Raw genomic sequence first — 26,896 nt, 5'->3', positions numbered from 1 at the left:
GGGCAAGGAGGGTAAGAAACAGCATCAGAAGGGGCTGAAATCAGCCCCCCAGCGCTGGTGAGCAGACACCACGTCGTGCACTGGGGGGTGAGGGTTCGGGCAGAGCCCATGGTGGTTCTGAAGAAGGAAACGCAATGGTGAAATGCTGCTTCAAAGGCGGGGGGACTCTGATTGCAGCCAGACCTCTCCTCCTTTATGAGTCGTGCTGCCAAAAGTGGGTTAGCAAAGCCTCGGGGTCCCATTAGGAGCAAGGAACAGCGACAGGAGATGGAGGAGCTGAGCACACCCCCAGCGAGCAGCACGCTGGGAGGTGCATGGTTAAAAATACATCTCTTTGCGCTTGTGCCACCATAAATTATTGACCGTACAAGGAGCTGGAAAAAAAGGATTCAACCCCATTAATAATTTACTTCCTAATCCAAACGAAGATGGAATTTTATGCACCACTTATTACCAGTGCCGCAACTGGGAAAATGAACGGCGCTTCCCGCTGTCTGCGAGCAGAACGGCCTCAGCGCAGCCAGGACGCTCCTGGAACCAGCTCTCCAGGCAGGGACACCCAAGGGCTTCCCCAAAGGAAGAGCTGCTGGCTCCCAGCAGCACGCCAGGGATGCAGGGATCCATCAGCACCGCACGGCCCCTCCGTGCCGAGGCTCACGCAGGGACAGGTCCCACCCAGCAGCCACGGCTCCTGTCGGATGCGAGCCACGTGGGCGCGCTCCATGGCTGCGGGTTTCCACGTTGCTTCACTGAGCTCCAAGTGCGGGTTCGCGCTCGGTGTTGTGCTGCGAGGAGGGAACAAAGGAAGCAAACCACGGAGAAGTGGGTTAACAAATGGAGCAACACCTCCTGTAGTCCGTCAGCTCCACGTCGGCCTCAATTTGGGTGCACGTGCATGTTTTAAACCATGGATATATCAAAAAGTTCGTAGAGCTCACCTTGAGAAAAACCCACCACTGCACAAAGGGGAGAACAAATCCATGTGTTCGTCCAGGGACCATCCCAAAGCGCAGGGGTGAGCCCTGCAACGTCTGCATCTTTGCTGGAGCCAGGGGAGGGAGAAGTTGTCCCGGGGAAAGAACCAAGCACCCTGCTTAGAGTTCTCATTTATTATTAAATTACATATCAAAGCTTTGTAATTACATCCAGAGAACGCACAATAGGTGAAAAGAAAGATAATTACAGACGCAGTAAGTCTCAAGCAGCTTTGTGAAAAGCAAAAATAAAATCAGAAAGTGCCATCAGAAATGAACTTACAGAAGTGTGGGCTGGGATGCTGCGTGAGAAAGGCTTTGGTGGTGGTGGTGGCTTCATTTTGAGAGTGCGTTGACTTAAAACCACTGTCCTCACTCCACAGCTGACAGAGAACAACAGAGAACTGTGCTCAGAGCTGAGAGCACGGCGCTGGTTTCACGCATCCAGCCCCCAGATTCCAGGAGGGTTTCTGATGTCACGCAGGAATTGGCTCAGTCCGGGCCCATCGCGCCCTCCTCGGCTGCACGTTGCTGAGCAGGAGCTCTGCTCTGGGGGCTGCCATCATCCAGCGCCGTTAGGAGGAGTTTCAGAATTGTTTCCTCCTTCACAGATGATACAGCTGGCACCGCTCCCGCCTGCTTCGTACGGAAGGTTTTGGAAAAAAAAAAAACATCTAAGAAAAAGTTATGCATGGAGTGATCTTGGCAAACAAGCTGCTAGGTTTGGAGAGGCCCAATGGACCCAACCAAATGGGAGCTTCCCAGCTGGGAATGGCGGAGCAGTTCTGGGAACGCAGCTCCCGGAGGACGAGGCGTCAGCGCACCCAGGCCTTGACATCACCTACCAACACAAAGGTCAGCTCTTCCATTTTCAGCACCCGGGGAGGAACTGGTTCTTCTCCTCACAGCAACCTTAAAGCCTTCAAAAGAAAGGACTTCTACAACTACAAAAAGTTCTGCTTGATCAGCGTTAACGAACCCAGCCGGCGCTTACAGCACGCTGATACCCAACAGCTCATGAGCTCAGTACTGGTCACAAACCCATGGTGCCTTCCCATGGCCAGAGAAACCCTCACGTTCTTGGTTCTGGCCACAGCAACGCTCAGCAATGACCAGTTACTGAGGAGCAACCGTGCCAGGAATTCCAGAAATGAAAACTAATTAACAACATCTTTTCCTTAAGATTAAGAAGAACTGCATGGAAGGACCACAGCTAGCGTTCCCAGTCAAGCTTTATCAGAGATAATTCTGCATATTTATCTTGTACTAATATAAATCAGTTCCTCCGAAATATCTTCGTAACATGAAAAAAAATCAATCATGTTTACATATTTATTATAATTACATACTTTCCATAGCAGCTTTTTCACACAAGATTAAATATATGCACCAAATCATCAATTAAGACCAGTAGAAAGATGGGTTACCAGATTAAGGAAAGGAATTTATTGATGATACTGCAGATCTCAGAGTGCCAACTATAGAGCAACCAAATCCTACAAATCCTAAGCAGATGCACGACTGCCAGCCAGGGTCCTGACAGGGTGGAACGGGGAGATAAGGGTTGATCTCCCAACACACGGATTCATTAATAAACTTCCTTTATCCATCAAGGTTTTTCACAAACCCCTGCAATAAGCGCTTTATTTCAAACCAGGAGTATTCCCAGATCAACCAAATAATCACCCTTTATTTACATGTATTAATTCCAAACGCTTTCTAATCCCGATGGCGACCGACTGGAAGCCTTTGGAGACTTTTTAGCACGAAGTTCTCATCCTGCCAATAAGCCTTGCAACCCATACAAACGTTTCAGGGGCAACAGTATGGGTTGCACACCACACAGGCACAGATGTGGACTGCCCCCAGCAGTGCTGCACACACCCTAGAAAGGCAGTACAACGTGCAACCGCCCCGCTAGGCTCTGCTCCAGGAGAAAACCTGGAGGCTACCTGACATCCGTGGCAATGGCATACATGGAATCTCTTAGGAGCACTGCAGAAGAGCTAATTAAGCTCTCAGACATTCCAGTGCTTCAGCTGGAATTCATTGGGTTAGCACACGGCAGATGGAAAAAAGCAGATGAAAGAGCAGAAAGAAAAATTCATCATTCGTAGTCATTCTGCAATATCAAAGCCCTTCCTGGCACTGGTTTTGTTATCGATGCAGACACATCAGGGTTCACGTTCTGTGCCTGGACAAGAAGAACTCCCCCAGATAACAGTAAATAAAACTTGTTTCACCATTTCACATTCAACTCTTCCCTATGGGAAGGTGTGTCCAAAACCTTTGCACTTAGATGCGTCTGCCCCAGGTACAACCATTGTGATTTTCATTTCCAACTGACAGTTTAGATTATATCTTACTTACAGTGTAAAAATATTAACGCTATTAGAATAACTTTATGTAAATTACAATATAGACTTTTCAATCGTTGTCTTTACAAAGACCTTTAGGACGTCAGCCAAAATCCAAGTACTGACACCCAAAAGACTGCTTTGAGGTGAACTCACGTTTGGTCACTTTTCAGATGACTGAACACTATGGTAAACAGCTGCTAGGACACTGTGCTCCCTTCTTATAAAAGGGGATCTGTTAGTCCCTTTAAAGCCACAAGAAACCTTGTCACTGTTCCTCAGAGGGCGGTTTATTCGTATTCTGTGCAAAAAGTGAAGGGAGCCATCCTTCTCTTCTTGGAGGAATTTGTGTGGAGCACAGTTTTCACAGCACAAACGATGCAGAAATAACTATTACCTCAACCATGAGTTAAAAAGAATTACAGAACATGTATCTAGTAGCAAAGCAACCTGACGGCTTAAAGCTGCAATATTCTTCTCGTAGGACAACAGGGCTCAGAAGTGCCTGCAGGTGAAGCAGGTTTCCTGCAGTTTCCACCTGCATCTCCCCAGCACCACCGAGCACAGGAGCTGTTCTACCGGCGTTAAGTGGCCGTACTTACTTACCTTGAAGGGAGTAAAGGAGGAAAAAATAGAAAACCCACCAAATTTAACCGAAGGAAGATGTATGGCAGGGAAGGAGAAACACTGCAGCTTCAACCCCAAACCAGTGTCGCAGTCTACCATCATAAACTCTAGGCATCATGCTGACAGTCCCAGCCAGGGGGAGCAGGATGTTGGAAGTCCACCTCTTCCCCCGCTCATTTCCCCTTGGCTGGGGGGAGGGATGGTGGTGATGAGTTTAACAGAGTCCACGGGGGAACATCCATCAATGGAAGGCGAAGAGCAGCAGTAGGATGGTACAGATGCCAATGATGCTGCCCAAGATGAAAGAATCCCGTCGTTTCCGAAGGTTGATCCTCTGAATCAGGCTGTTCACTGCTGGAAACCGATCTTTAAGCAGGGTGAGTCAAGGTCATAACAAAAAAAAACCCCAGTGTCTTAATGAACAAGCCCCAGATTCTGTATGTAGAAGTCAGCAATGCCATGAAATACAGAACTACTCCCAAGCTGGAGAAAGAAGATGCAATCAGAAAACTAACAGAGGGTAAGCAGGATTACAACTGTACTTTGCTAATAAGGCAGAGAAATTATAATCCAATAGTCAGAGGAAAGAGATAATGGAACAGCCCAGAGCTCACATTTACATAGAACTCAGTATTTGATCACTTAAATTACCAGTGCTTGAAATCATCCCCAACATGAGACTTTGTTACTCTTAATAATTATGTTTAAAAGAAAAAGATGGGGCAACTATATAAAATTTCCATGATATGTATTTAATGGAATAGTTATTGGTTAAGGGAACAACCAAAGGCATTTGGCTGAGAAAAGCATGCACGTTGCATGAATATGCACTATTCCCTCACAGCACATAAAGAACTCCTCCTACTGCAAAATCATAATAATGTAAATCTATCCTTTAGGGTACAAAAATACAATGGCCAGCAAGATAATCAGCTTCTGAGCTTCGTGCCTTTGGAACTAAGACTCCTTTAAGGCCAAACTTCATTGAGTTTTTTTTGTTGTTCTTGCCAGTTTTGTTGAGAACTGTAATGAAATTTCTGGCTGACCAAATCCCCCTCTCCAGGATGTGATCTGTCTGAACCCCAGTGCTGTTCTCAGGGCCCTTGTTGCAGAAAGGAAGGAGTAAGCAGCAGCACAGCAAATACACACGACTTGACAATCCAGCACATTCTTCAGTCATGGGCACAACGCATAGAGAGAAGCTAAGAAACCAAAATCTTAGCATCTGCAGGACTGTGACAGACTGATGAATCCTCAGGTGATGAACACTGAGCTGTAAACAATAGCAAGCAGCAGCAGTCGCTCCGGCCTTGAATGCCAAAACCAACACATTATGCTTTCAGGAAAACGCAGAGTTGGGAAGGCATTAAATGCCACTGTAGATCTCTACACGAAAACTAAAGGCATGGGTCTGTATGCAGGATTCAAAGTTGAGCAAAACCAATTTGTTCATCACATTTGTCATTAAGATACTCCAGCTAGATTAAAAAAAAAAACCAACCACAACCCAACAAGACCACCACAGGTTACAGAGCCGATGGCATCCCAAAGCATTCTGATCCCTGAATCAATGACTTCCTGAAAAAACATTACTGTACCTCTTTCTTAAGCACTGGCAGCACAGATCTTTTTTTTTTTTTTTTTAAGGAAGGATACTAGCCAAGGTATTCATCTTGCTCTGTATTGACTTCAACATCCCTCTCTGCGAAGTCATATTTTCTTTAGTTGCCATGGCAATGCTGGAAAAAGAAAAGAGTGGATCAAGTTGCTGGTGCTAAGAATAATCCACAGCTAAAACAACAGGAAAGGGAGCAGGCAACACCTCTCTGCAGAACAATGAATGAGGTGAAGCAACATGAATGAAACAACATTTGTTTCCATTAATCTCTCTCTTTTACCCTCAGATGATTTCTCTTTTTCTATGAGCCATTAGCAACCGAAGATACTGACTTTTTCAACAAGGTTTTGGCGCAACTCCTCCCCCAGCCCCCAGTAAGAAATGGGTGCTCCATTACCAGCAAACCTAAAGGCAGCCTGCCAGTCTACATTGCACATTGGGAAGTTTGTTGCATCAGAGAAGCCCCTTCCTTATTTTCACTCTAGACAGCACATGAAAAAAAATCTTGTCTGCCACCAAGATATAATTACTATAGAAGTATTAAGCAAGTGAGAGCTGCCTCACAATTAAAAATTAATTTGCAAAGTGAACAGCTGGTTGAGAGGAGATGGAAGTGAAGGTTGAGAACACAGCACATGGAGCTTTACACCAAAGGTTTCTAACACAATCACCAGGTCTTTGAAGACCTTTACATGCAATGAAGTGCTGGAAGACAGCGTTCACCCCGAGTCAAACAACGCAGATCCCAACTCCAGATGAGCACACAAAGCTTGGGTTCTTCTGATTTACGACCCACAAACTTCACCTTCACTGTTTTCCAGAAGCTGGTGTATCATTAAATTGTACTAAATGATATTCCCATCATAGCATTAAAAAAACACATTTTGGAGCCTCAGACCTAATTAAGAATGTCATGCACAGACAGAGAATTTTTCGTACTCTCCTCCTTCAGTAAGACTTGGTCTACCTGTATGTACTTGGTTCAAATATAAGAACACAACACAAGTGAATATAAAATCAAATTTCCCATTTCAAGTGTAAAACGTCCTGGAACTTGGAGAAAAGCAACTGTTCTCTTTAAATAATAAGACATTTTAAAGAAGATTTCAGAGGAATAATCAGCTGACAATTCTTTTTGAACCTGAAGTACCTCTTCAGCCCATAAAACCAATAGTTCTACCATGGAAAATGAAAGGGCACACTACCACTTGTAGCCCCAGGTGATATTCCACGTTGCTACTCTGAATGCAAGAGCTTTGTCTTGACAAGCACATTCATTTACAAGTACAGAAACAATATATACAGAAGTTTAGACTCAGGAGCTACAGTGCTTAAGAACGAAGAGTTTGAGAAATACTGCTCTCCTTGGCTGGCATGAATTGCAAAAAGTAGAACATCCATACAAAGTTGCGGGATAATAACTCAGAAAATGACACTTATATTGCTACTGACTATGCCTACATGAATAACAACAATTAAAAGAAGCTCCTGGATAAGTTTCTAAGCCTTACATATGGAGGGAAACTGTTCTGGGAGAATGAAAGTTAACTGGAACATCACGATGCAACAGAGAGAAATAGGAGAGAAGAGAACTAAGACTGCAATTCGAGAGGAAAATGATCAGATGGATTGTACCTTTTACCAAATACAGATAGCCAAACTTTAACGAGCATTTCACACTTGCTCTCACTCGGTGCCTGCACACAGTGCCTGAATCATCTCATGTACCATTGGCTTCTCCACTAGGACGCTGCAGTCAACATCTGGCAAAACCCAGAGCAGCCAAGCCCAGCAGCAATCCTTTCAGACCCACAGCACAAGGTCACTGTCACAGCTCACAGACATCTTAAGGAAAGAGCCCGGATCAATGAGCCCTAAGTATTCCTGGAGCACTAAGGTCATTTGGGCTCCCTTCCATTGCATCTGCCTACTCCATCTCGAGGAGACCTGGAGAATTTCAACAGAAATTCTCAACGAACAGCTACAGCTGAAAAGGGGGCTACAAAATGATTGCAGCAAGTACACCAAGTTGTATCACATGTGAGAAGATGCAGCACTTGGCAGATTATCTGCATTTACAACTCAGCATATGGGTATTTCAGTTCCCTAAAGTTATAAACAACAAACTCGCAGAAATATTGGATTTGCTGTTGAGAAAAGCGTTCTGTCAGTACTGGATTACCAGGCACTGAGTTTGGGAAAAAGGATTTCAGAGCTGTACACAGCGAAGCCTGCTCAGCACCGACCGCTTCCGTCTTACACCTCCACGTTTGATCGAGGCTTCTCCAGATGGAATCATAATACAGAGCCCCCCAGTGCACCCCGGAGTTCAGCCACGTGTTTTTCAGAAGTTGCACCCAACGCCTCGTTAAGACTCATGTTAATTTACAGAAGTGAAAACACAAGGAGATTGCCAGGATCTCGAGTGTTCCCGAGGCACCTCCAAAATGCCTTTGGAAATGGTTAGCATGGATGGATGAAGTACAGGGCTCCTACTTTAGCACCCGAGGAGCAAGGACATGCATGATATAACTGCACCTTTATGGATGGCAAGGCCCGAATTGCCATTTTTAAGCTTTACCACCAAATGGTCACTGCGATACCCGCAAACAAGAGCTGAATTAGTTCCCCTTTGGGTCAAAATTCAGACAGAAAGCCCCGTTCTTCGTGCACCATTTGGTTACCCAAAGTATTGCCTGGTTTACCTGAGCCTTTGTGTTAGTGAACCTGAGACTATTACATTCAAGCACTACTGAAATGGAAACGCACAGCTCCCTGACTGCTTCTGCACAGCCTCAAGCACTGAAGCTTCCTCATACTCTGCATTAAACAGCTCTGCTTCCATTCCCACCCCCCAGCATATGCTCATTAACTCACTGTTATCATTTGTTTACCAACAAATGTCTTTTTTTTAATTAAAAAAAATTAATCATCTTCTTCCTGTTCACGGCATCGGTCCCATTTAGTCACTCGACACAGCAATCCCTCCAGATGAAGAATTACTTTCTCCTACATTTTGAAACTTCTACTCAACGTTTATGACATAAGATTAAATCCCTGTTACAGGAATCCGCCTGCTCCCTGTGGCAGATCCAATTCACTAACTCACTCAGCAGGATGACACGTGGAATTAAGGCTTAAAAGCAGACTTTCTCCCAACAAAATGATGATCGTTTGTCAAGGCATTCTTGGAGATCATGAATCTTGATCCTCCAGCTTTCCCAGGCTCCTCAGTCTACACGAAAGGTTTGGTTCCTCACTTGCTCCTGACCGATGGTTACCAATGATAAGACATCTCTGCTAAGTCCATGCTACAAGAGAGGAAGCATTAAAGAAAACTGACAATTCTTATCAGGACTGAATTACTTAAAACATATCCCCGTGCCATAATGCTCACTGCAGCATGAACTTTTCTCAGTGCTGCACCAGAGTGAACCAGTAGAGAAGGGCTGGGTACCTTTAGCCATTCAGATGCAGCACATGAGCCAACAAAACATACCACAAAGTCAACTCCTTGCTTCACCCCGTTCAGGCAGCTCAGTCCAATCTGCATCGGTGCAGAACTAAAACAAAACTCTGAAGCAACAAGGGACGCTTTTAAAAATAAAATAATTCATGTGTTACGGGAAGTTCTGCTTCATTTTGTACTTCATGAATCACACTTGCTTATTTAAATGCATGACAACATCTGTGACTGAGGGAACGGACTCTGTGACTATGCATAGAAATGCGAGCTCTGCTTCTAAATTGATAATTATGACTGCATTGCTTGTTCTTTATGTGTACATATATATACACACACACCCGTATACAGGCACACACCTATCCACGCACGTAACCTTTCCCATTTCTTCACAGATTATTGTGTCTTCCGATGGAGGCTCAGATGAACACCAAAGAAACGTTCCCCAGCAATGGGTGTGATTCTGCCCAGATTCTGCAGGCTCTCCTGAGCAGAGCTAAGATTCAAAATCTAATTGGTATCTCCCCACTCTGTGAAGTCAGGATTTAACGCTAGTGAATTCTTCCCTTTTATTAAATCCTAATTATTACCCAAAGGAATACCCCCAGGATATACAGAGATTTATATTGTCTTTATTTAATCTATGGGTTTGGTCCAAGCAAAAGCGTTCTGAGTCCATTCTGCTAATTGACAAAGACTGACCAGTCAGCCTGAATCAGGCATCAGAAGGAATATTACGATAAGTTCCTAGGAGCTGGTCACGCCGTGCATGCAAAACTGTAACAAATTGTCAAAGCGAACCAATCTAAAAATACAAGTTGTTGGAAAACAAGAAATAAATCATTTGCTATTTTGAGAAAGTGATAATGTTTGAAAATGAAAACCTGAGAACACCAAACATATTAAGCAGAATCTATGCTTACATTTAAATATATCCAAGACGAGTGAACACTGTTCCAAAAGAACTGCAGTACAAACTATCACTTCCCACTCCTTTCTGGAAAGAAATATGCTGCAGTTAGCAGCCATGTCACAAAATTCATTTAAAACCTCATTATAAGGTTCGTGCTAACACAACATCTGGAAGGACGGCTTCAGCACCTATGCATCCTCTTGCAACTCTGCTCGCTCCATGAAGAACCACACGCAGGACAAGTCAGGCCCTGCACTTCTTCAGTGCATTGCAAGTCAGAGCAGGAGCACCACACCTGGACACCTCCAGTTATTGGGGCTGACAAAAAATCACCCTGGCTTCACCAGGGACAGAACTAAGAGGATCTAAATTGAACGGCACGTCCTGCGTGATGTGCGTAGTTACCAAGCTCCTTCTACAATCAGAAATGTAAGAACGTTTTTGGTAACGGCTACAAGAAATTTGTTTACTAGAGGTAATAAATGGTGCAACAAGGAGCGCTGAAATCCAGCCTCCTGCCATCACAGCTCATCTGCTGACAGAAGGGATGCTTCCTGCACCCAGCACAAGGAGCTCTGAGCTGAGCCAGGCAGCTGGGTCTGTCGCACGAGAGGCCGCCCCTGCTTGATCCACTGTCAACCACAGGTCTGCGGCTCACACAGACGAAACTCCAAGCTGTTTTCCAGCAGCCAGGTCACCTCCTGATGATACTGTGGCTGGGATGCCATGGGGCAGGCCCACAACTTGTCAAGGAACCCAGGGAACACGCAGGTAGGTGCCCGGTTTGAGCCCCAGCCTGCAAGCCATTCCACTCAGGGCTTCACTTATCATGTACTCTCCAGCTTCTCAGTGACACGTAATCACGAGGCCAGGAGAAGAGCTCAAATGATACAAGCACGAGTCATTTTGCAGGATATTAAGCTTAATAAGTCATCACAGGCTTTTTAATGCTTTTGTTGTAAGAGTGGAAAAATAGGGCTACGAATACGGCAATAAGGGAGAGGATGTTTAATCAGGAAAAGACGAGACCCAAAGTGAAGTGAAGACTCACAACATCCGTGCTAAGACTGGCAAATATCTTTATGAGCCTGTGGAGAGACTGCATCCACGTTTTCAGACATTATGGCAGTGACCACTTCTGGTTTGTCACAGCACATTAACGTGGTGGTTTAACACATTCTTCCACCATGTTAATTAGACCGAGCCCACTGAATGTACTTAAGCTAGCCAGCCCTTAATGGACACAGAGCCTCTAATTACTCCTCTTCATCACTTATGCCAGTACATGCATTATCTGAAACCGTATCTTGCTTGCTTTCTTCCTTTCCTTTTTTTTTTTTAAAGCAATAATCTAAAACTTAAAACCATTAAGTCAGGCACTCTGAATTACTGGTTTTCAAAATCCCAGAGTTCAGTGAAAGACTGGGAAGGGCACAGATGATACAAGTAATTTCTAATGCTGCTATTCTAAAATTTCTAGATCAGTTAGAGAAGGCAGCACTTAAATATTCAAACCACACAAAAACCAAGAGATAGAACTATGCAGCAGCAACAGTCCCTCAAGCCCATAAGGTCCAAGTCCCTACCAATATCAGCTGCATTCTGGGATGCTGAGCATGCCAAAGGAGTGCAGAAAATCATGCTGCAGGAGAGTAACTCTGAGAAGAAACCAACCTGAGATTCCCTTTGCTCAGCCATGCCCATTGTTTTCGCAGAGGGTATTCATCTTTGAACAGAAAGCTAAATTTTCCAAATTAGGCTGAATAAAATATTTCAGTAACACCATTATGTCAATGCTGAACAGTAAAAATAAAACCCCAGTTCGCTGTAATACCGTGTACAAGTTGTGAACAATATGGTTATTGTACAAAGAAAGTGACTGAGACTTTTGGACACAGTTCAGGGCAAATACTGATTGTACAGAAAATAATGAAAATTAGTAAATTCATTCCTACCTTATTGTTTCTTCTATCAGTCGATCTGAGCTGAAAGCCAAGAAGAAAAAAACAAAGTTAAAAAAAGGAACAAGCACTCAGTACTTCTGATCATTACATCAGCGATTTCCATGACATAATCCTTCACAAATTCACCCTTGGTAAGTCTTGTTCCAGGACACAGTCGCTGTTCACTACAACACAGATCTGGCACACATACCACGAGAGTTCTGGAGAAGAAGAAGCGTCCCCTAGAGCAGCACCACCCAACTGTAAGCAAGGAAAGACCTCTCAGACCCCTAAGGGCGACCCTAGCCCACCCCACCATGCCCACTGCCACGATCCCCAGTGCCACGTCTCCATGGCTCCTGGACACCTCCAGGGATGGGGACTCCACCAAGGCAGCTATTTCTGGCAAGTCCACAGCTTGAAATGCAGAGACAGCACGCAGAGCACTACAAATACTCTGCCCAAGTTGGAGCTGAGAGGGACCCAGCTGGGGGGGGAAAACACTGAGAACATGGGAGCTGGAGCACTTCATTCTGCTCCCAGAGCAAAGCCACACTCTGAAGAGCTAGATCAGCTGCAAATTGATTGGTTTAATGAAGTGAAGCTGCTTTCACCCACTGTGGGGTATTTATTACCACAGGCACAGAGAACTTGAACAACAACCCAAAGCATTTCACTGGTACTGGAAGGCACAAGATGAATGGTTCCCAACTTACGAGGCAGTCACCCCGACTGCTGAAAAGGATGAGCTGCAGATGAATCGCGTTCAGAATGATTGATGCACAGGAAGGGCAGACTGAGCTAACTCATACGTTCTCATTAAACAAACAGCTGCAAAACATACGGATTTGCTGAACACATCTTCCAGTATGTTCCTCCTGTACCCTCTTCTGAAGGCCCTGAGAGCACCTCCAGCAGGCGTACAACCCCCAGCAAACTCAGCAATCTTCCTGCTCCTCAACTGCTCAGTAACCTCAGAGGCTCATGGAAATTTTGGTAACCAGTGAGAGCTGGAGCAGCATCTTACAGCAAAAATCTGTGCACCACGATCCTTCAGTTAAACTCGGTGCTTCCTGCAAAAGCAGTTGATGCAGATGCTGGATGCTTTTCTACAGGCAGCACAACATGCACCCACAAGCTCCAAGTCTTTCCAAGTTCTTGGCAGGTGCTCCTGTACAGAGCTATCCAGATGGAAGCAGGCTGCTGTTTCACCATTGTACAGCTCACAGTTACAGACAATAACAGCCAGGTTTAAGGAAGACCAAAGTACACTGGGGACTGGGGAACCAAAGCTTGACCAAGGGAGGGTGAGTCGAGGGCATGTTTGCAGATGTCTGACTACTAATATTCTGTTTCACACTAACCTCACAATTTTAAGATCACATTTCAACTATCTGACAGAATCAGAAGGCAAAACACTGAAACGGTAATCTCGTTCATCTTACACGTCCAGATCATTACGAAAAGGAGTTCCTCAGAAAATCTCCATTTTATTCTTTTGCTTTCCAAGCAAAGGCAACAATTCCAGTGGACATTGCCTTATGAGCATCCAAGCAAGCAAGAGATCACTCTGGGCAATATTAATCTGCCTTGCCATATGTTTCAGTAAGCTAGGCGCTTTCACCTGTCGAGACAGATGGCACTTTGACCAAGGCATTTAAAAATACTATGTGAAAGGAATGCTAAAAGATGCTGAGGTCATCACCTACTGTAATAAGTGGCACAAATCCAGCAGCAGCAGTCATGCCCATGAAATAATCAGGCCTCTGTGCAACTGTTATCTTCAGAAAAGATCAGGCATGCAGTTCATCATTTAAATATATGGACAGGTAAGTTAACCTGGAGGAGAAATTAAGTGAAATATGCTTCTAGGATAGAAAAGCTATGTGCCCATTACATCCAGCTTTTACAGTTATTTTTTCTTTTCTTTTTTCTTTCTTCACAGAAGTACTCATTCCACTTTGCTCTGACTGCAAGATTCATCGATAGTCTTTGCTTTCCCAAGCTGCTTGCACCAAACCTTTTCTATTTTCACAGTCCTGAATCACCAGGCAACGTGGAGCTTTGAGGAATGCAAATGCTGCAGAACATACTTGATACTCTAATACAACTATGCAGATTACGATGAGGTAAATCATATTGACACAGCTATTCCCATCCCAGCCACTCCCATCTCGCAAGTGAAACACCGTGAGCACCCAAGAAACCCAGCACCGATTCAGTGCCATCCACATTCCACTGCATTGAAAAAAAATATATATATTCTAATAGCTAGTTTGGACAGACACAGCTGCTAAGGAAGACAAAAGCTGCTGCAGAAGCCTCGCTGACTGGGGCCAACACAAGAGCATGGAGTCAAATACACCAAGGGGAGATAACACCCAAGGAGAGAAGAGGAGAAGCATTCAAGGCCAGGCTGGATGGGGCTGCGAGCAACCTGGTCTAGAGGGAGGTATCCCTGCCTATAGTGGGGTGGAACTAGATGATCTTAAAGGTCCCTTCCAACCCAAACCATTCTATGGTTCCATGAAAATCTATAGCAGAGGACTGCACAAACAACACAAAATTAACTCCTGTGTTGTCAGCGAAGAGCAGAAGTAGCACCTGCTACGAATACGCAGCAGCGAGGAAAAAGAATCCATTTGCCTACAAATGTACATCTTAAATTTCCAGCGTGAGAAGAGCAGGTTGGCCAAAAACAAAGACTTGGGGTAAATGGGCATCGCTAGGGATGAACATTCAGAAAGCAGAGAGAGAAAGGTTCAAACAGCCACACACCAGCGGGTCCCCTTGGTTTGTTAATAACAGCACCAAGCCGCACGCTAAGGAGATGCACGGTTTTCACACTTTCAGTTGTGGTAGCCAAAATGAAATAACAGCCTACTACAATACAACAAAAGCCAGCACAAGTACAAGCACTGTGTCCACGTACAGGTTTGCCCAAAGGAACAAACTGTTAACAATGTAAATGTCACCGCGCTTTCAAACTCTAAGCGTATAAGGAAGCCTCTTTCTGCAGATCACTGCTGGGGAGTCTGACACTCAGCAATCGCCTTCGAGAAGAAGGAGGAAGAGCTGCAAAATTGGAAAAGAAAAAAAGAAAAATCATGATGGCACGTCACCACGTTGCTCTGAGTCAATGCAAGCAATTTGTTGGTCCACAATGAATGGCACCGGGACAGAATCCATCGCTCTGGGCAGGGGTTACCAATGTCATCATGCTGCTGAATTTCCTTCCAGATGCTTCGCATCTACCTTGTACACATGCAAACAACATGCAAGAGGTTAGAGACAAGAATCTGCCAATCCGAAAAAGGATTACCATGAAAATAATCTTGGGGGGTGGGGGCAATCTGCAGTCCTGTGATAAAAAAACTCATTAAAATCGGACTCCTCGAGACATCACTGAGTAAATATCTCAACTGCGTGCTGGCTACAGCAAGAAGAGCCTTCTGCATCTGAACTGAGGGTAAGCTGACGTAGCTCTGCAGCTACCTAACATCTGTAATTCTGTCTACATAAGGATTGTAACTAACAAGAAGATTTTCTCTTGGTCTGTTTAGAGAATGATGCAAGCTAAATCCAAGGGACGCCCTGGCTTTGGGTGGAGCACCATTCAGAGACCGGAGGACAGCAGCACGTTGTTTCTTTGGGATCTCCAAAGGGCACGGCCCGCACCTCCACTGCACTCCATGTATTTGTCTGGGAACTATCAGCAGGGTAAAATAAACGTTTCTGCAAAAAGAGGAGTTAGCCAAGAAAGCTCTTTGGCACACAGAAAGACTTCTGTGAGTGCCTGATGCCTGAGAGTCCCAGGAGGGTGAGTAACAGCAATACTTCTTCCTTTAAAGCAAATCTATAAGGAAATAAGAGGCTTCTCAATAATCTGCACTATCCAGTTCACCCAAAGAACACAGTTAAAATGAAAACAGCTCCTATCATCTAAATGAAGTGCAGCAGCTGGTTGCCTATTAGTAAGCATAAAACCAAAGCCAGGATGGCACCAAGAGCCACATAACGAAGTTTCTAGAGGCTCTGTCCGTGGCTGTGAAAGTTCCTGGATAGATTGACCCTCCCGTGTAATTGCTCCCTATTACCCATAGGAACAAAGTTAAATGAACAGAGAGGGCAGGCCTTACTGTAAGTCATTATCAGTAACCACAGCTGTCAGAACAATTCCAGTAACTTACTAATGGACTCTATCGGCATCTCCTTGGATTTTACGCACTGCACGCAGCACCAGCGTTCAGCAGCAGGGCTGTTTTCAGTATTTCCTCTGGTTTAACAGATATAATTTAAATTCTACCTTTAACCAGGGGGGAAAAAACCTCTGAGCCAAGCAACGCCTGTAAGGGCACACAGCCTCCAGTGTCCAACACCAGTGTGACAGAAGAGAGGACACCCAGACAGCCTTGGTAGCAGCAGCGCGTTGTGCACAGCAGTGAGATTGATGCACCAATTCCATGAGACACAAGCTGCTCACAGCCAGTACTGTAACAACAAGATCGTGCCACTTCTCCAGCTCAACCTTTTTTCCTAAGGCTGGAAAAATTGTCCTGCTACTCACACACCAGTAAGTAATGGCAAGAAGGGAATGCCAAGGAGAACATCTTCCAGAAGAGCCTGGCCACACGAACAACTTTGTATGTAACACCTCCAGTGTCTTCTTAATTTCCAGTGAAGCTAGCACAGAAACGAAGTGAGAGTTATCCGTGAGATGACAACCCAGTTTTATTTCAGTACAAAGCCTAAAATACACATTGGGTTTCTGCCTCCTAACTTTGCATTCCACCTGCTGCCATTTCGAGGTTTTTTTGGTAGGTGTAGAAAGCTCCACAGCCTCCACGCAGGACCTGGCCAGAGCACCTGATGTTAGAACTCCCTACCTGCTTCTTATGCTTCAGGAAGATTCTTGCAGTGGTATAGTGAACTAAACAAGACGTTTTAAACCTCAGGAGGTGGGAGCCGATGCTTTATGTCACATCACCAGTAACCCAGGGTGCTAGGACATCTGCAGAGCCTTCCATGCAGCAGCAGGGGACGATGAGCACCTCATTCTGAGGCAGTGGTACAGAGGTTCAAATTCAATAAACTCAAGAATGACGTTTATACGGTGATGTAATTTTTCTGGAGATATAATACATATTCATGAAAAATGGAAATGATCACTGCTTAATGTATCCATACACACACATATATCCTAACCAAGATATCTTCCAGCAATCGCAGCGACAGCAGGAGAGGTCCATTTCTCCTGAAGATGTTTGCTTCATAAAGCATTTCTATAGGGAATATTTGCATTAGAATGCTTTCTATAATGCTACAAGTATTCGGAGTAAACTTGTCTTCATTCTAAAATGGTTTCCTCCTCATAAATGGGGATATTAACGTGTTCTGTAGCTGGGAAATTACACTACATGCATCACTGTTGCGACTTTATGTGAGCAAACACAGAGTGCTCACTGAGGATAAACAGAGCTCTGCAATCACCGGTGGCAGCTCCTCTGAAATAAGGGCTGATTTGCTCATGTTAAATAAGCTACACAAAAGAAACCCTACAGAACTCCACATCTGTTGGATCTGTTCAAACAACGCACCCACATTTCAGAACCAACCCATGCACGACGTGTCTGGGTACCTGTCAAAGCCCCAACTTCAATACAGCCCCTGCGGAAGGAACGCTGTCCTAGTTAAGAAGTGGTGTTTGAAGGAAAGCGGAAAGCAGATCAGCACACATCGCTGACTTGTTTACTTCTGAAACAAGCAACTCGCTTCAGAAGTGCACACAGAGCTCTGAAGTTTGAAGGGTGGTTTCATGTCCCTGCATCCCCAAATCAAGGGCAGCTGTTGCTGTTGAGGTAAAGCCCAGAGCAGAGCTTCAGCCTCTAGTCCCCTGCTGTTAGGGATGTACTCAGGTAATCGTTCCCAGCTGCGTTGTGAGTGTTTGCCCTTGAGTTTCTGCAGATGTTGGTAAAGACCTGGGATGGATTTCATGGGCTTCTCCTAGGGGCTACCTGGAAATGAACGCATAAGCTTTCACATTTTATACAGGTGAGAAGCCAACCATGAGCTTTGAGGTTCTCAGTGCTATCACCTGGTTGCATCCTTTGTCACCTGCATAACTTGGCTTAGCTCTGTGCTGGAATCTCCAAAGGAAGCCCCCAGAGAGTGCAGGCACCTTCCCTCTTTTTGGAATAGAGGCTTCGAGGCGTAACCATCTCACCACAGCCACAAGCATCAGGGAATTTACCATCACTGCCTTTTAAATGAAGTCTGCCTATAAAGAAAGCTTGCAAATAAACCTTGTGAGACTAACAGACTCTTTAGTTTAGCACTTGTTTTTGTTCGTTTTAAGCCTTAAATGTAGCACAGGAAGATGAAAAGCACTACTTGGAGCTTCATTAGAGTAAAATCAACTATTTTTAAAGGGAAAACCTCTTTCAAATCCTGAAATGCTAAAGGCTGATTTTCGCATCCTTTTAGAAAATTATTTATAAATAGTAACAACACCCAGGAGAGCATCTTCCTTCACTGCCTGCAGCCTTTGAACCTCCCCAAATTCTCATTAAACTACTTCAATAACTCGCTCATGCAGTCATATTACACTCCTAACAAGCAGTGAAGTGCCTTTTTTCCAGTCTTTTTTCCCCCCAGTTTTTTTTCCAGAACTGCCTCCCTTATTGAGAAACATTTACCATGAAAATATGAAAACAGATGCACTGTGCTCAGTCTGGCTTTGTGGACAAGCATCACGGTACATGCATGAATCCTGCATTCAGACCAGGAATGCTACAGAGGAAGGTGATGCAGCTGCTGTCACTGGGCCTTGTGTCACTCTGCCACCAGCTTCTGCCGTCAAGCTCACGGATAAAGCCCACTCAGCCCCATGCAGGGACCAGGCTGAAGGAAGGAGTCACTGATGTGCAACTGCCATTGAGAAAACTCCGCAGCAACAGGAGACAGAGCAGAATGAGAAAACAGGATTGGGTTTTGAAACAGGAGTAGAAGCTGTTGTGCTTCTCTGGGATACCAAAAAGCTCCTCTGTTCCAACCTCTTCCTTAAAAACCATTTTATTTGTGCTGCCTCCAGGATGGCACATAGAACCCTACCCAAAACTCAGTGCTGGGGAGGTTCAAAGCTGCACCAGGCAGGTCAGTCCGCAGGGTAATTACGGTGATCATCCCAACTGGCTTGCGCTAGCACGTACTTCTAATGCAATCGCCTCCCAACTTTCCCTGTTCCAGAAACAAAGAAGCCAATGATATTTAACTGCATTTGGGAAAACGGTGACACAGTGCTGCTCGAGCTCTTTCAGTTAATCACAGCGTGGAAACGTTTTAACCTAGATTCCTCGCTCCCGCCTCGCATTATATCTTCCAGTTCAATAGACAAAGCACTGCAGCCTTCTATTACTATTGCACAGCAAGTATGCAGCCAAATTGCACCTTTCTCAGTGCTTCGTGCCAAACAGTCCAAACCAAGCTGATGGCTAGCGTGGATTTGCCTTTCAGAGCAGATCTATTTGGCTTTTTTCAGAACTGCTATAAAGCAAAGAAAGTTATTCATTACCAAGCTCCGCTTCAGCGCAAATCTGTATTAAAATTAAGAAAACAAAGCGACAAGAACAGCGCATTCTGCTTTGACACGAAGACAAAATCAGTTCAATTTAGAGGCGAGTGGAGCAATTAAGAAAACCCTTACTGGGCCCGACTACAGCAAGGCTCAGCAGTTCTGAGGCACCGGGCACGGAGGCTGAGCACGGCTCCCTCCTGCTGCGCCCAGCCACCCTGGGAAGGAGGAAGGAATTGGTGAATTAGCTGATTTTCTTACAGTGTCTCTCTGCACGAGGTGATGGAGATGCAGAGAACTGTGGCAGCTGGAGCAGCTCCCTGCAATGGGAGGTGAGGGTGGGGTGGAAGGGGTGGCCACGGCAGCGCTCTGGGTCTGAGCCAGTGCTGGAGGTCCTCTGAAACCCCCAGTGACATGAGCAGCACAACACAGCGAGCATTGGTGGCACAAGGCACAGAGCAGGGTGTAACAAAGAAAAGGAAATTACAGCAAGGTAGAACGCTGGGAGCTTCTCCCACAATGCACTTTAAGGAAGATCCCTGTAACGTGCCTCAGCATCTCAATAAGCAGGATTCTCTGTGTAAAGCAGCGCTGAGCACTTGTGAGCAGCATCAATAGGAAGAGGGAAAAATGGTGAAGAAGTCACTCCCTCTATTAAGAGCTCAACTGTGTTACAAGCAAAGTTTGAAGGCGGTTTCCTGGGGATTATTTCTACAGAATGCAGCCTTTTCTGCCCAAACAACAAGAAATCTGATACAGTTCTGTAGAAAAATGAAATGCAATAGTAGCAATAATATTTAGCACTACAGAGTGCTTCGCATGTATGAAGTCCTGCACAAACACTAATACCTCCCCACCATCTCCATGAGCCAGGTATGTATTATTTAAAGCACAATTACGCAACGGCTGCAAATTCCCATATTCCTGCTGCTCTCTTCTCCCATTCCTCTTGTGCACGCAGAATGCAAACGCCCTTCTGTGATTTGTTCATTCTGCTCCCACTCTGCCACCCGCCCACCTGGGCTCCCCCACCCGCTGCGTTAACACAGCGCTGCTCAGTGCCCGTGGCAGAGCCCCTCACCTCCCCTCGTAGCCCAGGAAGATGCACACGTCCTTCCTGGCTGGGCTGAGGGCCTGCAGAGCAGCGCTCTCCACAAACAGAGCCAGCTGGTAATTAAATCAGCCCGTGCCATCTGCACCAGCACAGCCACCAGCAGCGCTCCTCTTGGAAATGGGCAAACGTCTGATCTTTGAGCTGAGCAGCAAGGCAGTCATCGTACAGCAACCCTAGCACGGCAGGACAGACCTCCAGCAAGAGCTGATGACCACAAAGCGTTTCATTCCCTGCTCCCCAACATCTCAGTGCTAGCACGGGGACACATTTTCACTTGCATACACAGGCAGCACTGCAAATTTAATCAAACGCATTAGTCCCTTCTTTGCTGACTTCAAGCACGGCTCATCAATAACTGCAGAACTTCTCAGGGAACACATCGAGCTGACAGGACTCCATCCACTGAGGCAGCACTTTTCAGAGCAGTTTATGAACTGCTCAGCTAGATCTATTCATCAAAATTCTTGTTTCCTTTCGATGGAAAACATCACCAGAATGACTTGTTTACTTCCTTGCCAAAAGCATACAGACACATTTACTGAGCTGCATGGTCCCAAGGAAACAAATATTGAAAAATCAACTAGAGATGTTACGATGCGAGATTTGATGTTTCTTTAAGCACCTGCCTTGCCAGAAGACCCGAGGTATTAAGTAAAAATATTAGCAGGGCATCAGTATGCAACAGGAACTGTCTTCCCACCTCTTTTTAATTAAAAGGTGTTAAAATCCTTATTACAATTTTTATTAAAGTCTCAGGCACTGTTGGTTCTCTCTCCAGAGGCAGGAAAACTACCCCCAAACCATCGGCACAGGAACAAAACTGCAAAGTGAGGCACTCGGGGACTTTATGCCTCTTACCCCCAGGAAGCAACACTGAGACAAATCCACCTCCCTGCTAAAACCCAGCACCAGACCTATGGAAGGAACCAGCAGCGCCGTGCTCCCAGCAGTGCCTGTGCCAGCAGCACTGACACAGCAGCAGCATCAGCCTGGGGAAGGGAATCCAAATGGATGCCCAGTGCCCACGGCTTAATGGAGAGCAGCGTGTGCGCTGCACCGAGGGCTCGCAGAGCACTTCTGCTGCTCTAATTCCCTTGCTGCTTAAAGCAGACTTAGGCACAAAGCAGAGATCCAGCTCCTGTCCCAAGGCCCACCCAAAGAAGAGCTTCCTGGCACTTCTCCTTACCCCTGTAGTACTTGAGATCATACATTAAGCAGGGTCACAGCCAAGTGAACATCCCACCATTCAACAGGAATGTATCACTCCTGTGGTGAGTGACACTCCCCTCTGCAGCTCACAATAATAAAACCTTGCACGCTGTGCGTTCCCACCTCCATTTTCAAGCTATTTTCACAAGTCTCACAACCTCTCTAAAAACACATCTCAACTCTCCCTGTTGTCCCTTTGTGACAATTTACACACAGCGCCTATTTCTACCGATTAACGTAGCACCACCACTCCCTGCACTGCAAACACTCAGCATCCCTAAAAGCATGGAGCCTTCAGTAATTTCCTCTGCCAGCACGTATATCTAAGCTTACAGAGTGTCAATTCAAGAGTTTTGGACATCCTGCAGGCTTTGATCTCCTGCCAAAGCTGCCTTCTCCTTCTCCATCACTTCTCCTCACACCTTCGAGTTATCTCTGCTGTGCAGTACTGCTCCATGATTCGTTTCGGTCTCGTTTCCTAAACATCCCCAACTCATATTAAATTCTTGTTTTCTCTCAGTTTTATTTTTCTTTAAAAGTCTTGATTCTTATCTTCAACTTATCACCTAGAAGATGCTTTAACTGTTTCTGGGAACTGCTTCTTTTTCAGGCATTCTTACCCTAAAAGCATTCAGGAGAGCTTGGTATGTTTGAAGAGATCAAAGCAACGGACGCCTCAGAGGGCTCCGGTTTCAAAGTGTGAGAACATCTGCCAGGTGATGTCTGCAGAACTTTAAGCTTTCCTCTTTTCAGAACAGTGCACTCCGAGGATCCTCAGCTTTTTGGAACTGCATTTTACAACTCCAGAAACATTTCATTTGTAGCTTTACCTAAACTACCTAATATAATAGAGTACTCACTACCCTTCCAAAAAGTAATTCAAGATAGAAATCCCAACATCTGGAAGGAATCCAGTTTACTTAGAAGAATCAATGTCAGTTCATTTAAGCACAACATTTCAGGTGATGTTCACCTCCAAAATATTAAGCCTGCTTTTTTTTTTTTTTTTCCTGGAAACTTCACATTTCCTGATCATTCACACCTAGTAACAAACTCAACCTAACAAAAGTCACAACTCAAACTTCAGTTAATCCCAAAGTTTTAAAGCTATTAAAGAAAACTGGGGATAAAGCGGCGGTCAGCCACAATCTGAAACTCCGGTTTTAATTTTCTGTGAAAGCTTTTTGTGTGGCTCTGCCAGAAAATTTCAGTCCTCACACTTGAGAAAGACTCAGATCGTTTCTCCTTTTAAATGAAAGCCTGCCCTCTGGTGTGAGCCTGAAGCTTAGCACGACTACAGCCAAGAACAGACGTGAAGATCGGTGCTACTTCTTGACCACCCACAACCCAGTGGCCTACAAAATGCCAGCAGTGCTCCTCCGTCACAGCGTGCTGCTTCTGCTGTGTGGGGAATGCAGATAAAAGCCCTCCTAACCTCACGTCCTCTGCAGCAAGAATAAAAAAGACAGCACCTTCTCTTTTCCTTGCCCAATAAAGTCAAGTCAAATCGTAAATATTTTAGAATTAGTCCCTTCCATCACCTTCTGTACGCACTCGTTAGAGATAAGGAAAAATCACGTTTTCACCCGTACGTGGAATTAAGAATGTTTTACCCGCAGAAAAATCTGCAACCTCCAACGTAAGGAAATGTGCAAGTTACCCAGAAATACCAAGTAACACCTACTTCCGAAGGTGCTCGTGTTCCTTCAGGAATAGTTCTGTTCTTCTGTTATTCACACCAGACCCACTTTTATACGATCTAAATGCAAAAAAAAAAAAACAACACATGGAAAAACATTTTCTCCAGAGGCTTTTCAGCAGACATTACTAACTCATTCACATACACACCATGCTTTGTTGCTCTGAAATGACCAAACAGAAAAGCTTTAGTCACATTAAAAGATTTTTAAGTGATTTGTGCTTAACAATTTTACTTTACAAACATGAATTCATTTTCACAGTTGAAAGAAACAAACAAACACAAAACCACCAAAGAACTCTATCAGAAATTCAGAGCTGTGAACTCAAGCACGTACTCTCACTTTGCTCAGAGTGCAGAGGATTAACCCCAGCCAAACACACTCCCCCTACAGGAGGGTGCTGCCTTCTCCCTCCTGGCACACCCCCACGCCACTGCTGCAATACACAACACAACTTACTCAATATCTTTTCGTACTGATCCCAACAGATTCTCCCTTTCTCGTATTGCCAAGAAGTTCGCTTTGGTTTTGTGGAATTCGTGAGTATAATCCTGTAATAAAGCAATTACTCCAAAGTTAAGAGTCCCGAGATCAAGTTACCAGAACAAGACGCTCAAATCTAGCCATCTTTGTAAAACGTTAGCAGTTCCGTAGCAAAAAGCCTAAGGCCAACTTATTAAATTAACATCACATTCAAAATGCACTTGAAATTGCTGAAACCCTGACCTCATTTGGAGAAGCTTGTTTCTAAGAACGTTTTCAGATCCTGTGCTTGCAGCACACGTGAGGAAAGATTTTTTTCAATAAATCGGATTCACTGCTTCTTTCATTTTGGCACAGTAATTCGTCACTCACAGACACTCCTCCCAGCCAACCAGCATCTGAACTGTGTGTCTGAGCAAGCTGTGTTATCAGCACCACTAATAATTACTCCAAAGCAATAAAACACAACAAGAGGGACTTGTGCTTGTTACCTGCAAGATGTCTCTATGACGCTGTAACGTGTGCATCAGTGCAGCATTCAGCGATGGGACCCCTGCACTATTTGTATACTCTGCCATTTTGTCATTTATTCCAGTAAGCTGCGGGAAAAAACAAAAAACACAAAACCAATCTGAAATGGTTTAGTTTTGTAGGAAATTTATGACGTATAAGGTGAAGGAGCTTTCCTAATATCAGATGCACACCTTCAGAAACACTTCTCTACCACCCACACTGATACTTCCTAAACACTCCTCACAGAAACCTGCACTATAATACTTCAAAATGCTGGGTAAAAATAGAGTAACTTGTGTATTACCTTCCCCAGAAGCTGTTCAATCTCCACAGCCATGGTCTCAAACATTCTGTCCTGGCTCGACCCATTTAAGAGAGGAGTGGTGTCAGAGCTAAGGAAAAGAAGACGAGTTACTAAAATGTGCGACATCTTGCATCACTTGGAGAAAACAGCACCTCCCCCTGGAAGATACACCTGACACCAAACAAACGATTACCTCCATAACTAGAGCAAGACCAAAACGTTTTGTGCAGGATGACAAAATTAAGTAAGATAATTAGAATAACAAGTTATATATCCCAGAGCTAAGAAAGAGAGAATGCGATTTGAGAGTACCGTGATTATTCCTGAGTTGCTCTCAGGCTTCCAGAATGGAAATTCAGGGAAAGATTCAAAAAATCATTTCACCCTCCAGAAACCTTATACCCAAACCATCAAGGCATCTACTCTTTAGGAACAAGAAAAACAAGAAACACTCTTAAACTTCAAAGGAATGGGCCGAAGTCTGGTCATGAAAGCAACTTTTAGTCGAAAAAGCAAAAGCACACAAGGCTCCAGGATGTGCAGGTTTGTACATATCAGGACGTAACCTACAGTATGGAGAAGGACAAAAAGTAAACATTGATTTGAAAAAAATTAAAATCAACCCGCATACAAGCAGTAATCTCTCTCACAACTGATATGCAATGTGGGGATCCAGGATTGATAAGTAGATAATGACGTTTTTTAAAGATTGTGCATAGTTACAAAGAAGCTGATAGCCAGGTGCTGTGGAACTGCAGAAAGGCCTCAGCTCCAGCCCTTAAGCTAGAAGAAATTGGTAAGTTTAATCACATTAATCCTCAAGTCAAATACAAATCTGCCTAAACAAACAACTTCTTCAAATAAATTCTGTTATATAAACATACAAACACATATACGTAGCTTTTCCTATTACTGCTTACCTTAGAGGAAACCAGAAAGTAACAGCCACCCCTTGGGAAGGGATTGCCACAGACTGCCTGCTTCTCTTCCACACTTAGTTGCTGTCCTCCTTGTGCTGGTCACCCCTCACCCCTGCACAGGACCACCAGCCCCACGGCCGCCTACTGGGGAGGTGTGGGGCTGAGCTGCCAGAGGACAAAGCACTTTCTGAAGTCCATGAGAACTGTAACGCAGGGAGAACTGGGAAAAGATGCAGGCAGCTGTACTGGGCGTTAAGGAAGCCGTATGCTCCCCTCGTGCACTTTTCCCACAGTTGAGTGGCAACCTCATTCACGGGAGGAGGGCTGGAACTCGATAATCTTTAAGGACCCTTCTGACACAGGCCATTCTGATTCCATGAATTACAACCTCAGGTTTAAATACATCTTCCCCCAGTGACCTACGTGCTCTCACAGGTGGAACACACACCAGCAGCAACGGACATTGCCCTGAGCCCAACGCCACACCACAAAGTAAGCTTCTTAAGGAACTGAGCATCAATACCACAAGTGGTGGTGGTGGGGAGCAGCGTTAAGCGAATCATAAAAGTGAACTAAACGCTGCAAACAGCAAATAAAACATAAGGAAACGGGTTAGTACCTATACCTGTCGCGCCGCCCGTCCCGGCTGCTGGTGCAGAGCTTGCTGAAGGAGACCAGCTTCAGGTCCAACTCGTTCTCCAGCTGCCTCGCCTGCTTCCTGAGATCTGTACGGAAGGAGGTGCGGGGGGGTCACACACAGCCCCAGGTCGCCCGGGGAGCCCCGCGGGACCCACACAGTGGGGCGGCCCCCAGAGGTGGATGAAGAGAACGAGGGCTGAGGGCCCACAGGCCGCGCCCCACACGGCCCGGGGCCTCCCCGCCGCGGGGCTCAGCCGGGCTCCGGCGCCTCAAAGCTGAGCGGCCGACGGGGACACCGCACCCTCCGGCCGTGAGCGAGCGGAGAGGACCCGGCGGAAGCCTGGCCCTGCCCGTGTCGCGCCCCAGGAGCGCCCCACGCCGCCCCGGCCCCACTCGCCTTCCCAGTAGTTGCTGCTCCCCGCCGCCATCTTTGTTGTCCAACGTCAGCCGCCGCCTGCCGAAAACTCCCGCCTAGAGCGTCTCCCTGAGGGCGCGGTGCCCGACGGGAGGGGCAGGCCTCCCACCGCAGCGCCCCCATGCGGACGGGAG

The 26,896-nt window shown here is 45.5% G+C and overlaps 1 protein-coding gene across 2 annotated transcripts; it reads right to left on the bottom strand.

Moving 5' to 3' along the window:
• On the bottom strand, positions 1,095–26,874 carry GOSR1 (golgi SNAP receptor complex member 1). Of its 2 annotated transcripts, none has more exons than XM_021416225.1 (9): positions 26,745–26,874; positions 26,328–26,433; positions 24,789–24,876; positions 24,463–24,570; positions 23,948–24,039; positions 23,473–23,547; positions 11,908–11,937; positions 5,615–5,697; positions 1,095–4,324 (listed from the first exon to the last, which is right to left on the bottom strand). In XM_021416225.1, the coding sequence occupies exons 1-9, from the start codon at positions 26,773–26,775 to the stop codon at positions 4,200–4,202; spliced, it is 738 nt and encodes a 245-aa protein (XP_021271900.1). In that variant the 5' UTR covers positions 26,776–26,874; the 3' UTR covers positions 1,095–4,199. The 2 variants fall into 2 exon arrangements, with proteins under 2 accessions (XP_021271900.1, XP_021271901.1); XM_021416226.1 differs by having other exon boundaries at positions 26,334–26,433.

Source organism: Numida meleagris, chromosome 18 (assembly GCF_002078875.1).
Source record: "Numida meleagris isolate 19003 breed g44 Domestic line chromosome 18, NumMel1.0, whole genome shotgun sequence".
NCBI lineage: Eukaryota > Metazoa > Chordata > Aves > Galliformes > Numididae > Numida > Numida meleagris.
This window is presented reverse-complemented; position numbering and strand designations above follow the sequence as displayed.

What these genes read in the sequence shown, in the direction of transcription:
- GOSR1 (XM_021416225.1), bottom strand. Translation starts at nt 26,775, where the DNA reads ATGGCGGCGGGGAGCAGCAACTACTGGGAAG. An exon ending in GGGCGGCGCGACAGGTATAG is followed by an intron (nt 24,877 to 26,327) that starts GTACTAACCCGT and finishes TCTTTTCCTTAG; the next exon opens with CTCTGACACCACTCCTCTCT. An exon ending in TCAGTACGAAAAGATATTGA is followed by an intron (nt 23,548 to 23,947) that starts GTAAGTTGTGTT and finishes TTTTGCATTTAG; the next exon opens with ATCGTATAAAAGTGGGTCTG.